We start from the raw sequence: 16,788 nt of genomic DNA on the forward strand, positions 1-16,788 counted from the left end.
ACGTCTAAGCTATTGGACTGAAACTAACTTGCAATTTTGCATGTAGATTCTTAATTAACCAAGTATAGTTATAGGCCTATTTTCAATTCTTCAAAATTACATTACGTCAAGTTTTCAGTTTGTCAAGTCTTAAAATAGATCGTTGCGGAGCACGGGTTTCTGCTAGTAAGGTGATAATTTTATGAAATAAGCAAGAGGTGTAACGATGGGGACTCTCCGGTTCCAGGCTACCGTATGTACAAGTACTATGTATACTAACATCCTGTAAAAATCCAGCTTTCCCCTAATTTTTTGCGCGTTAATGACTTTATTGACGGGGCTATATGTTCTGTGTTCAAAACTTGCAGTTGCTAGAATCTTCAAAGAATTATTATATAGCTTATCATTATTTTTATAATCTTAAATTTAATTATTTATAATTAGCAGGTAACCCATGCTTTGCACCGGGGAAGATTTTTTATTGTAAAATGCAATCTCCTTATGTACAGGAAGCATCGAAAAATAGAATAATAATTTATTCTTTTGTCGAAAATACGTGGATAATTTACATCTGAGTTAAAAATTGTCAGCAAAAAAAGGGGTTGGATCGGTCTCGAACCCGCAACCTTTCGTTCATCAGTCACGCGTGCTACCAATTAGGCCATGCAATCACTTGGATAAAGCTGTGTTTCGTTGAGCTTTTGACTTTTCGTAAACTTTGAATCACAAATTTAATAAATTTGTTTTAATTATTTAATTAAAATGAAAATTGGTTCTGGGATCGCAAAATCTGCAAAGAAAATATGAAGTTGAAACAAAATTGAAATTATTTTTCATTGCAATTGACGACTGAGACATATTGATGGATTTTACAGTAAAAATGCAAGCTCACAATAGTTTAGTCAGACTAGCGATCATTTAATAGGTATAAGGATAAGGTTTTATATTATAAGCTACAATGCGTTCAACCGACATAACCAACTATTCGAAAATGAAGCTTGATAAATGTTCTACACTTTTTGTTCAGTGGAATTTTGTGATATTCCCAACAGTTCCCGAGATATTCGCTCTTAAAGGTGAGTAATTGTTAAAATAACAGGTTTTTATCCAATTTTTTGCTCTTTCAGGGCTTATAACTCTCCCACAATAAAAAACTGATGCTCATTGTAGGTTTGTAGAGCATTGAATTATCTTCGAAATGATTTATTATTTCACTATTCCAACTTTTCCTTTCATTGTTATAGCAGCTTCAATGTAGGGGGTGAAATTTTCATTGCTGCAACAAGTGTCAACTTAGCGGTTCCACACCTTCCACAGAGGGGATAAAGATGCGCACTTTTGCTATGTTCACCTACTAACTAGTCTAAATCAAGCTGCAAAGTAAAAATTTTGTCACAGATACCCCCTTCAAATGTCATTGTCAAACGATCAATTGATGAAGCAATGAAAATTTCTCCCCTACATTGAAGCTGCTATAACAATGGAAGGAAAACTTGGAATAGTAAAATAATACATCATTTCAAAGATAATTCAATGCTCTACAAACCTACAATAAGCATCAGTTTTTTATTGTTGGAGAGTTATAAGCCCTGAAAGAGCAAAACATTGGTTAAAAACCTGTTATTTTAACAATTACTCACCTTTAAGAGCGAATATTTCTGGAACTGTTGGGAATATTACAAAATTCCACTGAACAAAAAGTGTAGAACATTTATCAAGCTTCATTTTTGAATAGTTGGTTATGTCGGTTGAACGCATTGTTCTCAAGATATTAGCGTGGAAGCAGAACGCTGAAAAATGCAACTTTTAAACCATCTTCATCCCCTTAGCACATGAGTTAGGAATGAGGAATTTTGATATGTTCTTCTCCTAACTAGTCTCAACAAAGCTGCAAAGTCAAAAAATTATGTTTAAAACATTTCCTCCAAATTCCTTTGTCAATTGGTCTATTGTTGCAAAAATGGAGATTTCACACTCAACACTAAAGCTGCTGCAAAAGGTGTAGGATATTTTACATTCGTAAATGTGTGAAATTATACATCAAATTCAAGAGAATTTAATGCTCTATAAGCTCATAATCAGCATGGATTTTTTCCATATATTTTTAAAAAGTTATAGCAAAAAAGAAAAAAAATTGGTGGCAAACGTGTTTTTTTTTCAAAAATGTCACACCTTTAAGAGCGGATAGCTCGTAAACTAGAGAAGATATTTTAGAAAAAGTTCTGAGATGAATATTGTAGGAAATTGTGTAAGCTTTAATTTGTTATATTACAGTCAAATCCTTAGGATACATAGGTTTTTAGTTATATGCGAGAAACCAAAAAATGGCACCTTTAAACCACCCCCACCCCCTTAGCACAGTGGGTGGGGACTTTCGATATGTTTACCTCCTTACTACCCTAAACAGAGCTGCGGGGTCGAAAATTGTCTTCCCAACTTTTCCCTCCATAGCCTTTCCTTGACTGAACTATTGTGGATAAGTTTTGTGTACAATGATTGTAGAATCAACTATAGTATGATTTATTTATTTATCTGAGAATAATTCGTAGATAGTATATTATAAACTACACAAATTCGTTGTAAACAATATTATATCCTTTATCCATTTTCAATCCTATAATATCATTTGCTATATTTTTGAAAAATCCTATACCAACAACCATAAATTCTTGATTATAATATAAAGTTGAGATTCAATTCATACATATAAAAAAATCAAAATACATATTCTACATTAACGTAGCATTCAATTCCCTTCTATACAATGATTTCTTTCAACAAGAGACTTAGTGCGGTATAAATTAATTTTGTCGGCTGTTCATGTTCTACTATAATACCAGTACTTGACTAGAACGATCAATGTTCACAATGTATTGCATTAGATTTTGGTTTCTGAAATCCCTATATATTTTACAATCAATGAAAAGATGCTCTAGCTAGCGTTCCCAAGGCCAAGGCACACGCTAGACACATCCTTTCAGGATCGAGATGAGCTTTTCTGAGATTGATACACAAATGTACACCCGCTACCGTCGGAATCCTTAGCTGTGTGGGACATCGCACTCTGTTAATTGGAATAGGCACAGTCTAATCTGCCATTACCAAATTTGGGTTCTGCTCGAAGTATCGTTGACAGTTAATAGAGCTGAGCGCCTTTTGTCTATCCAACACAATCAGAAACAAAGAGTTCGTTTTCAAAATCTCAAAGTATGCATTGCTCAAATCAACAGCGTCAAAACCATCTACTTGCCATAGTCTTTCGAAGCTTAACGCTTCTAGATTCCTCCTAATACAATGTACCCAGTTATTACCTTTATCAAACTTAGCCTGACTCAACACCCGAGGGAAGTCTCAACTCGCTCATATTCAGTATCCTCAATAACCACTGAAACTGTCTTTTTAACAGCTGCAGCTTTAAACTGACACGATTTGTTTCTATCCTAATGGCCCAACTTGGTGTCGAATTAGCAACAGCGAGTGCGCTTCAAGAAATCAACTTTAGTATGATAAATTTGAATAATAAAATAATTATGATAATCACTCTTATATATTCAATCTCAAATTATTCAATCTATTTTTATTCATTCATATCGTTTATAGTTGAGGTAGTGTTAGTAGAACAATAATTATTATTCACTAATTTGGCTTGTTTATTAAAAAATTCCTTATTATCGTTGATCAATTTATGGCAGTGTTCAATTAATTCGACCATTGCCTTATGATCAGATCTAATTGCATCAATATCAGCCTTTATTATTTTGAATCCATTGATCATAATGTCCAGTCTATCACGATTACTTGGGGTTTGTTGAACAGCAGCAAGTGAACAGGTATAGGCTACCCTTATCTTGCTCGCCGTCACTATCGCTCGTCGGAGGATCGTTTTTTCTGATTTCTTATCTCTGCTGATAAGTCACTCCTTGATGAGCCATGGTTATAAACTGTAGAAAACTGTCCTTATATCAGGATATATACCAATTTTTTCAGTTGTTATTTATTTATTGTTGAAGATTTAACTGTGTCTACTGGTTTGATGCCTATAAACCTTTTCACTATTTTTAGTAAGTTAATTATTAGTGCTATTTTTCAATTCAAAGATTAGGAAGATGATGCACCTCCTTTAATTATTACAGTTGGAAAGTACTAACATGCATTGTAATTTAGAATTGACTTATCATGTACGGGATACGTAATCATGTTTAATGTATCATCACGTCAGAACAACTGAACTGGTCAATTTGAAATTTCGCATAACGTTTCTTAATTTAACGAGGATGGTTATAGACCTATTTTCTATATATCTTCTATAATATTATAAAGGAGAGTATTGGCTTACGATTGACGCATTATCACTTATGAAGTACTCAACCTGATTAACTTGCAATTTTACATAACGATTCTGAATTTACCGCGGTTGGATATAGGCTAATTTTCATTATTATTAATCCATTTTAATCAATAATTTAAACAAATCTATTGAATGACTCAGAGTTGATGCCCAACCAAACACAGCTTTCTCCAAGTGAATCCGTGGCTTAATTGGTAACTCATGAATGAGAGGTTGCGGGCTGCGGGCTCCAGACCAATCTAACTTTATTCAGTATTTTCTACTCTGTTAAAGATTATCCAAGTAATTTCGAAAAAAAATAATTATTCTACTTTTTTATTTTTCCTGGACATAAGGAGATTTCATTTTAGATGTCAAGACCAAACTCTTTTTTTTTTTGCTGATAATTTTCAACTCTGATGGAGATTATCCACCTACTCTTAACACAAGGAGATTGCACTGGACATAAGACTACCTACACTCACATCGATTTTTGTTTGTACAATATTTTTATATTTTTTGCCGTCCTTATGAATTCATTCAGATTTAACAGATGATGTTTGTCAAGTTTAGTTTAATCTGCTATAATTCATAAGGGCGGCAAAATATCGTACGAAAAAATCGATGTGTGTGTAACTGGCTTAAGATGATTTCATTTTTACATCACATCATTTTTCCAGGCTAGTATGTTTTTCTGTCCGATGGCTGGTTTTGCCGGAAATCACTAGAAGTTTGAAAAAGAACATATAATTCGAGTTTTTTGAAGCACTCTGTATTTACCACAAGGAAGTTTTGCATGGTTCTGGACTCCTTCCATGTATTCAAGCAATATATTATTTAAAAAATCAGAACTACAATATATTTTCAAGTATCAATGTATTTAGTGACTGAAATAATACATTATTTCACAAGGATGAAATAATCAAGTACTTCCTAAGTCCTAACAGAAAATTATACAGGATATTACATAAATTATGATGAATTAGAAATTTGTGTTCTGTTTCAAGTCGATCGTCAAGTCTACTTGATACTTAAAGATAATAAATTATAAATTACATTGTTTTTAATACTTCCCAACTGTACTAATTAAAGGAGGTACATCATCATCTTTTCAATGATTGAGAAGATGCAAAAAGGAATTTCCTTCTGCTATTTAGTTCTTGTGTCAATATTTGCAGTAGCAGAAGTCTAAGTTCTATTCATAATATTTTGTTGATTATTCATATAATTTGTTGATTGCATTACTCATTGATGATCCATCTTTCCATTAATTTTGAATTTTATGATCTATTTCAGCAAGTTGCAGTTACATGCCATCATCAACATTCACAAGTGCCAGCATTCCCAATCAAACAGATGACTCGAAAGGAACTGTCGAGTTGGATAAAGAGCTGGTATCGTCCAATGAATCTGAGGTGAAAAAAGAAGATAATGGATCTGAAAATGTAGTACACAGTGAGGAGGTTGTTACATCGCAAGTGGACTCTGAACCCGAATGTGTAATTGAAGAAGCAGTCATTCCTTTGGATAATCTGAATGAGACTCAGAGCAACGATTCGTATGAAAGCCACATCTCTGGTATGTCCGATCTGACCAGTGTCAAGTCCAACAACTCTTGTGATGATGATGATGATGACAATCCTTTGAATACTGATGCTGAGAAAGAGAGAGAACATGACGCGGATAATATTGCTGGATCAATGACCAGCGTCAATGGAGGTGGTGACAATTCACAGAATGAAAGTAATATGCTTTCCAACGTTAATTATGAGGGAGCATTCTCTGATTTCAGTTTCTCAACAGAATTCACTACCCATGTAGAGAATATTGAAATTGAAACCGGTCAGATTGGTACAACAGAAGTTGAATGTGTTACAACGGAAAATAACGAAGAAGATAACGACAGAATGTCTCCTAATGTTATTACTGAAAGTATTCAACCAAACTATGACTCGGATAGCAATGGTAAATACGAGGAATCGCAGCAATTGACAGAAATTGAATATGACAGCGTTTCTGATAAAGGAGACGAGGATGAAGATGAGAATGTTTATGATGAGAGTTCAAGAGGCTTAAACTCTGATCACAAAGAAGAAAGTCATTTTGAAGAAAGCCAGTCGGAAACTGATGTTGAAAGATTGGATAGCACGTCAAATGAAATCAAGTTTTCTGAAAACACAAACTACTTTGATGATAGCAAATTAGAAAAGAGCAGTGAAGACGAAAGCTATAATAGAAGTAGCCATGACGAAAATGAAGAGTTGGAGAAAGAAATTACTTATAAAAAAGACAAAGAGAGAAAACATCACTCAAAGCACAAGCATACCAAGAATCATCATTCTAATAGTAGCAGTGGAGAATCAAGAGAAGATCGTAAACATAGAAAATCATCTCATTCTAAAGATAAACACAGGCATAATAGAGATTTTGATAAGCACGGTTCTAATGGTGAGGACAAGTCACGAAGAACTGATTCCAAACATAGAAGGTCGAGAGGTTGTGAAGTAGAAGAACAAGAAGAAGCAACATCTACTTATATTCAAGAAGAGACGAGTAGAAGTGGTTCTGATAAGAAGAGTAAATATTCAGAAAAAGTCAGCAGACGTTCTCATAAATCAAGGTATAGTCATTCAAGAGACTATGAAGATGTAATTGCAGGAAGTTATGAGGAAGAAGATGATGAGACAAATGAATATCAAGAGAAGGTCAAATATTCTCGTAAAGATAAAAAGTCAAAAGACCGTAGAAAGACTTCTAGAGAAAAGATTTATGATTCTGAATTTGAAGAAACAGCATTCGATCACGAAGAAGCAAGTAGGAGCGAATCTGATGAAAACAAAGTTTATAAAGAAACTCTTAATTATTCACAAGAAGAAAATTATACTCGTACAAGAGATAGCAAAAAGGTATTAGAAGAAGAATATGAATACGGAGAAATAACGACTGATCACGGGGAAGAAAGCAGATGCGAATCTGAAGAGGAAATTAGATATAAAGAGAAAGATAAATTTTCTCACAAACAAAAGCATATTCGTTCAAGAGACCGCAAAAAAGCGAACGAAGATCATTATAAATATGAAGGAATGTCGTCTGATCAAGAAGAAGCAAATAAAAGCGAATCCGAAGAAATAAATGTTTACAAGAAAAAAGTAAAATATTCTCATGGAGAAAAGCATACCCGGTCAAAGGACCGTAAAAAGTCGTCAAAAAAAGAAACTCTTGAGTATAGAAATGAAATATCAAAGTTTGATCACGAAGAACAAAGCAAAAGCGAATCGGATGAGAAAAATGTATATAAAGAGAAAAACAAATATTCTTACGAAGAGCCACATTGCCGTTCAAGGGTCCGCAGAAAAACTTTTAAAGAAGATTTTGTATATGGAGAAATAACGTCTGATCACGAAGAATCAAGTAGAAGTGAATCTGATGAGAAAGATGTATTGAAAGCAAATATAAGATTTTCTCATGAAGAAAAGCTTACTCGATCAAGGGATTATAAAAAAGCTACAGAAGATGAGGAGCAAGATTTTGAATATGAGGAATCGAAATTTGATAAAAGCGAGTTTGATGATGAAGAGAATGAGTATGAGGAAGGGATACGGACCAAGAAAGAAAGGTCTAGTCGTTCAAGACGCCATAAAAGTGCAGCAGACAAAAAGCTCGATGAAGATGATCAAGAAGAAACAAAACGTGATCGTAAGGAAAAACGCAGACGTTCACAAAAGGGAGAGTCCAAAGAGGATTCCCATAGTGACCAGTATGAAAAAGCAATTTTTGATCAGCATGAACCAAATGAAAGCGAAATTGATGAGAAAAATAACTACCAAGAAGATAATTCCCATAAAGAAAGACACAGCCGATCAAGAGATCATAAAAATGTATTCAAAGAAAAGACTCAAGATGGTAGTCACAAGCAGAAAAGGGAAGGGCAAAGTCATCACAGAAGTGATTCCGATAAGGAGAAGCACTATTCTAGTAGCAGAAGTAAACACAGCACAAGTGAAGATGATGTGAAAAAGGGAAAGAGTCATAAGTCCAGCTCTAGCTTTGGAGAACATAAATCTTCTCATCATAGGTCAAGCAGAGATAAGCATGCAACTAAAGAATCGGAAAATTATGATCTAGAAGAAAAACATAGAATCAAAGATGACAAGGTTAGGAAAGATAAGGGTAGCAGTAGAAAGAAGAGAGAATCTTGTAAACCAGCCGACAAAAGTAGGGAGCACCGTCGATCTGCTGATAGGGACAGAGACAGCAGCGGCGCTGGAGAAAGCCGCAGTCAGGTGGGTGCGGGTGCGGTCGCGGGTGTGTCACACAACAGTAACACCAAACAAACCAGATCTACAGGGAAAGGATCGAAAAACAGCTCGACTAGTGATGCTACACAGCTGCAACAGTCACAACTCTTTTCTACAAACATTAATCAGGGAGAATGTGTGGAAGCAGTAGTGCAGCCTTCATTTTCAACCTTAGATTCGCTAATGAACGACAGTAGAATTCATCTTGCTGATAATGTGGTGGTTACTGCTAATGAAATTGTTTCTGAATCAGAAGAAAATACGCAAATCTGCCAAGAGAAAACTGAAGATGAAGCTGGAGGAAAAACTGAAGATGAAGCTGGAGGAAAAACTGAAGATGAAGCTGGAGGAAAAACTGAAGATGAAGCTGGAGGAAAAACTGAAGATGAAGCTGGAGGAAAAACTGAAGATGAAGCTGGAGGAAAAACTGAAGATGAAGTTGGAGGAAAAACTGAAGATGTTGATTCCAAGGAACAAAACAAGCATAATCGAGAGGTTCATGAAATGTCAACAGGAGATATTGGCAAGAAAAATACCGAAGAAGAATCCCAAGCTTCTAAGAGTAAATTGTTCCAACTAGATGATTTAAATCCCTCTATAATTAATCCAGCCCCAAATACACAAGAAATAATTCGAAATAAGGAGAACTATGAGGGTCATGAGAAACTCATATCAGATTATCAGGTTGTTGGTGAAGATATTGTTGTGCTGGGCAATAATTCAGATGTTCAACAAGATGAAGAGTCCAACAGACTTCAGGGAAATGAAGGAATCAATCCTGATCATCAAAATTTAGAGACTGTTGTCTCAACTCAAAATATTGAAACTCAGCTTCCCAAAGATGACCAAAAGAAATTCAGAAAGAAGAGATTTGCTGCGAATATAGCAGAAGTACGGAAAATAATGAGAGAACGTAGACGGAATGAGAAAATTCAGAAGAAACGTTCAAGTGTAGAAGACTCAGCTGCGAATGATCACCCTTCCATCACAGATCCGAGTATTGATAATCAAACTCAGATGCAGAAACATGATATTGATGAAATCGAGACAACTGTTGAGAGTAATAAAGATATTTCAGTACCAGACCTAACTGAATCTAGTTTCGAAAACAGTGCCGGATGTATTCAAGGAACTTCATGTAATAATGATGTCCTTCCTTTGCCGCAAAATGAATTAAATAACTTCAAGTATAAACGTCCAAAATTTGCTGCCAATATTTATGAAGTCCGTAAAATAATCAAGGCTACTGTTGTTGCAAACTCAAATGAATCAGAAACGATAGATTCGACAATTGATATGACTAGTGCTGGTTCATGCGATTTAAATGAACTTGAGAACTTTATTCTGGAAAAATTGGAATCCATATCTAAAGCTATCGATGTTGAAATTTCAAATGAATCAGAAACAATAGATTCGACATACGATACAAGTGATTCTGGTTCAAAACCAGGCGATTCAAATGAACTTGATGCCATCTTAACTCTGGAAAAATCAGAAGCCAAATCTGAAGTTATCGATGTTAAAAATTCGAATGAATCAGAAACAATAGATTCGACAGTTGATATGACTAGTTCTGATGAATTACCGAACTCTATTGACAACGTTCCTGATTTTGAAATTGCAACAGAAAAAAATGGCATATTAGATCAAACGACTCAAATCTATTCAGATAACAATGCGAAATCAATTAAAGAAGTTGAAAATCTGCCAGCATCTGTGACCTTAAATGAAGTTTTAGAAAGCAGTTCACTGATTACATTAAAACCAGCTGCCATCCCAAAGCTTGAAGAGTCGAACTCAGCAACTGAAAGTGACCTATTTGCTCGGGAAACATCAATATTTGATTTCTCAAGTCCATTAAGAGGCTTTGATGTTGATTTAAGTGAAAGCTTATCAACCATTTACAATAGAAAAATTGAAACTTATTCAAGCGAGGGATATGAAGAGAATGTGCCTTCCAATGATTTTGTAGAAAATGAGAATGATGAAACTCATACTTTCATAAGTTTTGATCAGAGGGAAACCGAAATTGCTAAAGAAAAACTTGAAAAATTAAAAAAATGCTTGGAAGTTTATGAAAAGGAATACAAAAGTTTGAAATATTTGGAGAAAACTGAACTCGTTACTTCTGACTTTTTATTAGACAAACAATTTGATTCTTATTTGGAGAAAGAGTGCGGCTTGCAAGTGTTGCGAAAAGATTGCATTCGTCTTCCTCCTTTAAATGATGAAAATTATTATTTGGATGAAGAGGATGGTTGCTATCATCTAAAGAACAAACCGATCGATAGTAGTAAAGTGAGGAAGGAGAATATGGAAACCTTAGTTGAGCAAATCGAAGTCTCGCGACCTGTTCAAAGTAGCGAGAAAAAATCAGTGCGTGTTAAATCAGAAAAGAAGTCACCCGTCAAGCTTCGCATATCTATCCGAAACCCAAATAGTTCAGCTATCGAAACCGAAGAGATTGATGTACCATACACTTGGGATGTTGAATCTTCAACTGATGGCTCCACTGCAAGAACTTCTGTCGATTCTAGGAACAGTGTTGAAGATGTCGAGAGTGAGCAGCCAACGTCAACTCATTGCGATGTCGAGAGTGAGCAGCCAACGCCAACTCATTGCGATGTCGAGAGTGAGCAGCCAACGCCAACTCATTGCGATGTAGAGAGTGAGCAGCCAACGCCAACTCATTGCGATGTCGAGAGTGAGCAGCCAACGCCAACTCATTGCGATGTCTCCGCAACCCAGGCCCAGATTGCAACCCAGGCTCTACAGGCTCATGTCGAAACAGTTCAACCTTTTACCAATCAAGTGCCACATTTGACAAATCCAAAAAAGAAACGTAGTCGTAAAAGGAGCTTCAATTCAACTAATATAGTCACTCGAGAGTTCAAAATCAAAACATGTCCGGAAGCTGAGAACAATAATCTTCCGTCCGCTCACTTGAATTCGTTCAAAATCACTTTATCCAGGAATAATTCGAATCTTTCTCGAATCATTACACCTCAATCGCCTTCAAGTCAAAGCAATAACTTTTCAGCTAACAAAATTCTCAATTCGAGCGATGCAGCTATACCAAGTGAGAGCGAGAATTCATTCGTTGTTGACAAAAGGCACACTAGTATAACAGATTCAGTCCAAGAAAGCAGATGCTCACACTCACCCAAAAAGTGGTTTGACGAAGATCTCGATGATACAGACCAGGTTAGTTGTTGCAAATTTCATTCGCTATTTACTATTGAATCCGAAATATCAATTCGAACATATTAATCAAAGTATAAAATATATTAAAAACTCATTTACTTGGTTATCATGATCTGTTGCACAAATTGCAAATTTTACAGAGTATGTAGTACTTATTTCTATCCACATTGTTTTTATGTAAATCACATTGGCAAAATGCATTAGATGTAAATCAGATTAGCAAAATAATGCATTAGAAGGTTAATTCAAGTAGAACAATCATTTCTCAAAATGACATGTAAAGACTGTTGATACTTTTTAATTTCCAATATGGTGGAGATATAAATTGGAAATATAATTTCCAATATTTCTATAATGGAGCTGATCTTCACTAAGTTTTTCAGCATTCACAAGCTTTGAGAAAATGCTGGTGTGATCATAAGCAGGAAGTCTTGAGCGTCATTTCTCAGTTTGAACAGATTTCTATCTGTTTGGTTGACAGAGACGATTCCAAGCACTGAAGCCATGTTCAGAATTCTCCTCAGCTGCATTTTTTCCAGTTTGACATTGGATGTCCTCCTTGATTCATCGAATATGCTTTGAAACGAACACCAATCCATACCTTCTACATGGAAAATATTTAGGATAGTTGGCAAATCTTCTATTGCAAACATCAACTTGATAAGATAAAAGCAGTTTTATAGTAGAGTCCATTCAAATTTGCAATTCGCCCACCCAGTAGATGCGTCAATTTAGTTGCAGTATTAGTTCATGTCAACTAGGTGTACAATAAACTTTGTAAAAAATTATCATCAAAAACTGTTCATTCATAATATAGAACCATTTTTCAGTTTAGTCACTTTCAAGCTTTTTGAACATATCACCATTTACCATAAAATAATATTTGAATTAGATTTAGTAATCTCTATCGACTTTTCGCAGGGAATCGAAACAATAACAGACTATTTGAACAACAGTTTCGAGGAAGAAGCTGACGAAAGCATGGCATCAAAGATGATCGGTGAAGCGTTGAAGAATTTGATCGCTGAAAGTGGATTGACGACGAGAAGTAAGCTCTATTACTTTTTTATAGTAAACATAAAATCTATGATCGTGCCCATCACATAATAAGAAAGTAGTAAATGCTTGAATAATTTCTATAATTGTTACACAAATCACTTGCATGTTGTCGATAAATCTTTAAAATACCTGTTCAGTAATGCATAAGTATTAAGCAATCATGTTTGACACGTTTTAAACGCTTCCACGCTGATATTTTGTTCATTTCTGTTTTGTTCACTTTCAATTTATCCATGGGCCTATTTTCAATTACAGTTGTTTGAATTAAATCAGGAGGCGTCAAATCATCTTACTATTAACTTATATATAATAAGCTCGCTATAAAAATCAACTAAACCCCTGACGTGATGTCCAGTATCCTGTTGTGTAGTATCTACATTCACTAGAAAATCAGAAGTGTAAGTATCGCAGCTCGTAATGAATGGAGAAATGACGTTATTATTTGTGCTTGCAGCTCAATCACCTCCCAGTTACCAAGAGACCAAAGAATCAGCTAGAATAACAAGACAACAGCGAAATCGGAATTCCATCGTTGAACCGGAAAACACTGTTAGTCCACCAAAGAAACTCAGGAATAGGTATGTTCATCATCCATTTTTATTGTAAAGGTTTACTTCTATAAAACATTTTTGAGAAGTAAGTAATAATTGAACATCCGAATTGGGGTTCTTGCAATCACAATTCATTGATGCTTCTTCACAAAACTCATAATGGCTAAAAGTCATAAATAATAGGTATAAATTGATAACTGTATCAAATTGCAATTATGCAGAAAGCGTATACTGCTGCAACATACAGTAGAAGTATATTGCTGCACGTACATTAAATGTGAGCTTCTGCCAACGACCAATATAAAAGTGTTTAAACTGAAATCAACAAATACAAAAGAAAATCTTATCAAGCTAGGATAACATTATTCCAGACATTGAATTGTTCAATAAACAGTCCATAGTTTCGTTGTATTTTCTCTTGAGAACCTGAACGATATTTCCAGTACTGAAAGCACGACCTAATTTTTCTTCTTATCTTGTTCGTGTACAACGATTTAAAATAAAACGGAAATATGATTTGGATGATACTTATTCACTTCATAAAGTGGAGGAAATATAACTGTTTTCTGGATTATTTTAATGAATCAACTCGGGGGAGGAAAAGTTTTGGGCTGTGCCTGTTGATCCTCCACCAAATTATTTTAAAAAATAATTGTGTATCATTAAATCAATAAAAGATTAAAGAATAAGTAACACAAATTTTCTTGCTGACAAAAAAATCAAGTTATCGTAGAGTTTAGTTTTATTACTAATATATTTAATGTAATCAATGCAAATTATCATCTAGGTATTGAAAAGATGTAAATAACTTTTAATCGTGAGTTTTATGCAATCAACTGTGATAATGTTTGTTGTTTGCAGTGAAAGACTGTCGGCTGGTGTGAAAATACCGAAACGTTACGAAAACACAGACTTGTACAAACCTCGCTTGGATTCAGGCAATCGTCGAAAGCGGAAGGCAGATGAACCAGCTCTCGACTCTTTGGTTGGTCAGTATCTCACCTTCATTCTAGATAGCGATTGTTCTAGCAAAATTATTGTACGCTGAGCAGGCTCGATGCCCTTCATAAAGACCAAATCCCAAGTCCTATTTCCTGATTAACTGTAACACTAAATTCAGTGCGTTCAGGTTAACATAGTAATGAGTTATTCTCAATACACAATATTCAATTATGTAAATTTATCAAGGTGTAAAAATTCTCATTCACTTGATCTAGCAAATAATGTTCTAGATTTCTTCATTCTTGTAACGCACAATTTTGCAATCAAATGCATTTCAATTCCATTAGATTATAACTTTACACATGTTATATTCCATAAGAAAATCTACAACTTGATTACATTGATGAATTGTTTTTATAGATGTGATTTCCATAGTGCACAAATTTATAGTGTGAGCTTTCTGCCATAATGCAGCTAGAGTTTGAAAAGTTTTATAATTTTAATTGATCAATGATAGGAAATAATTAGTGCTCTTTAAATATTTCTTATACACGACTACATTCGACATTTATGTCATTCTCAAGTGTTCTTTTTTTCAAAATTCAAATAACTAGTTATTTTCTTTTATTCAATAATCAAGTAGCCAGCCCTATTAAGATAATTCATCAAAAAATTGAATAAAACTCGAATCTATTCTTCCAAAATGTAATAATTTTGTGTTATTGTAGTAGGACTATAGCATGGAATACCGGTTCCACATTCATAAAGTACTGAAGATTATTAAAGTATTGAACTGAGCTGATAGATAGTTGAAAATTAGGAATGTTGACCGTTCTCGCTATAACTATACTAACTTGTATTCGGCAGACTAAGCATCAGGGGGTTTCCCCCATCTAAAGAATATTATTCTAAAAATTACCAAACAATGATTATAATCATTATTTTTATAGATGCTGTGCAAAATATTTCTTCCTTATATTTTAGTTGTCTTCCCTTCTACCTATAACATGTTTCACAGTGATATTTTAAGAAAAACAATGGTTACTTTGTTTGCACAATATTTATATTATTAAATTCAGTGAAGTTTGTTGGAAAAATAGGTTACAATAATTTGATAATAATATTATCAATTCCATCCATGTGTTTTCCATATTGTTGGTTCCATAATGAATATTACTCTTTGATCACTAGTATTTTCCATTGTACATATAATAATAATTGAGGTATTATTTTTTACTATCAATCTTAATTTCGTTCATAATTGATAATTTTCAGGTAGTGCTACACATTTGAGGAATATTTCATATGCTTTATTCATCGTATTTTATGTTAAGAACTATAAACAATAATTTCGAAACGCATTATTTTCCATCTCTGCTTTCGATTCTTATTTGCATTGTACATTTATAGTCCAGGCAATGAATGCTCAAAAAAGGGTATAGAGGGAAAAGTTGGGAAGACAATTTTTGACCCCGCAGTTCTGTTTAGGGTAGTAAGGAGGTAAACATATCAAAAGTCCCCACCACTACCCCTTGTGCTAAGGGGGTGGGGGTGGTTTAAATATACAATTTTTTGGTTCCTCGCATGAAACTCAAAAACTATGTATCCTAAAGACTTGACTGTCATATAACAAATTAAAGCTCACATAATTACCTACAATATTCATTCATTCTACAACTTTTTTTATATATTCTCTAGTTTTCGATATATCCGCTCTTGAAGGTGTGACATTTTTTAAAAAAATATGAGAGAATTTATCAAGCTTCATTTTTGAATTTTCAGTTATGTTGGTTGAACGCATTGTTCTCAAGATATGAGCGTGGAAGCAAAACGCTGAAAAATGCAAGTTTTAAACCACCCTCATACCCTTAGCACATGAGTTAGGAATGGGGACTTTTGATATGTTCTCCTCCTAACTAGTCTCAACAAAGCTGCAAAGTCAAAAATTTTGTTTAAAATATTCCCTTCAAATTCCTTTGTCAATTGGTCTATTATTGCAAAAATGGAGATTTCACACTCAACACTAAAGCTGCTGCAAAAGGGTGCAGGGAAATTCGTAAAAGTGTGGAATTATACATCAAATTGAAGTGAATTTAATGCTCTATAAGCTTATAATTCCCATGAATTTTTTAAAGAGTTATAAGAGAAAAGAAATTGATGGCAAACGTATTTTTTTGAAAAATGTCACACTTTAAGAGCGGATATCTCGAAAACTAGAGAAGTTATAAGAAAAGTTGTAGAATGAATGAATGAATATTGTAGGAAATTATGTGAGCTTTAATTTGTTATATGACAGTCAAGTCCTTAGGATACATAGTTTTTGAGTTTCATGCGTGAAACCAAAAAATGGTACCTTTAAACCTCCCCACTTTTGATATGTTTACCTCCTTAGTACCCTAAACAGAACTGCGGGGTGAAAAATTGTCTT

At 34.3% G+C, this 16,788-nt stretch overlaps 1 protein-coding gene across 3 annotated transcripts in view; it reads left to right on the plus strand.

The window, feature by feature from the left end:
• Nucleotides 1-16,788, plus strand: part of LOC111043303 (biorientation of chromosomes in cell division protein 1-like 1) — a 32,969-nt gene that overhangs the window by 8,902 nt on the left and 7,279 nt on the right. Inside the window, exons 4-8 of one of the 3 annotated variants that reach the window (XM_039443393.1) lie at nucleotides 5,603-11,157; nucleotides 11,302-11,808; nucleotides 12,730-12,856; nucleotides 13,322-13,445; nucleotides 14,280-14,407. In XM_039443393.1, coding sequence (XP_039299327.1) covers nucleotides 5,603-11,157; nucleotides 11,302-11,808; nucleotides 12,730-12,856; nucleotides 13,322-13,445; nucleotides 14,280-14,407 — 6,441 coding nt within the window. Of the gene's footprint in view, nucleotides 1-5,602; nucleotides 11,809-12,729; nucleotides 12,857-13,321; nucleotides 13,446-14,279; nucleotides 14,408-16,788 lie in introns of all 3 variants that reach the window. The other 2 variants (XM_039443385.1, XM_039443381.1) reach the window with 2 other exon arrangements.

The sequence above is a fragment of the Nilaparvata lugens genome, chromosome 1 (assembly GCF_014356525.2).
Source record: "Nilaparvata lugens isolate BPH chromosome 1, ASM1435652v1, whole genome shotgun sequence".
NCBI lineage: Eukaryota > Metazoa > Arthropoda > Insecta > Hemiptera > Delphacidae > Nilaparvata > Nilaparvata lugens.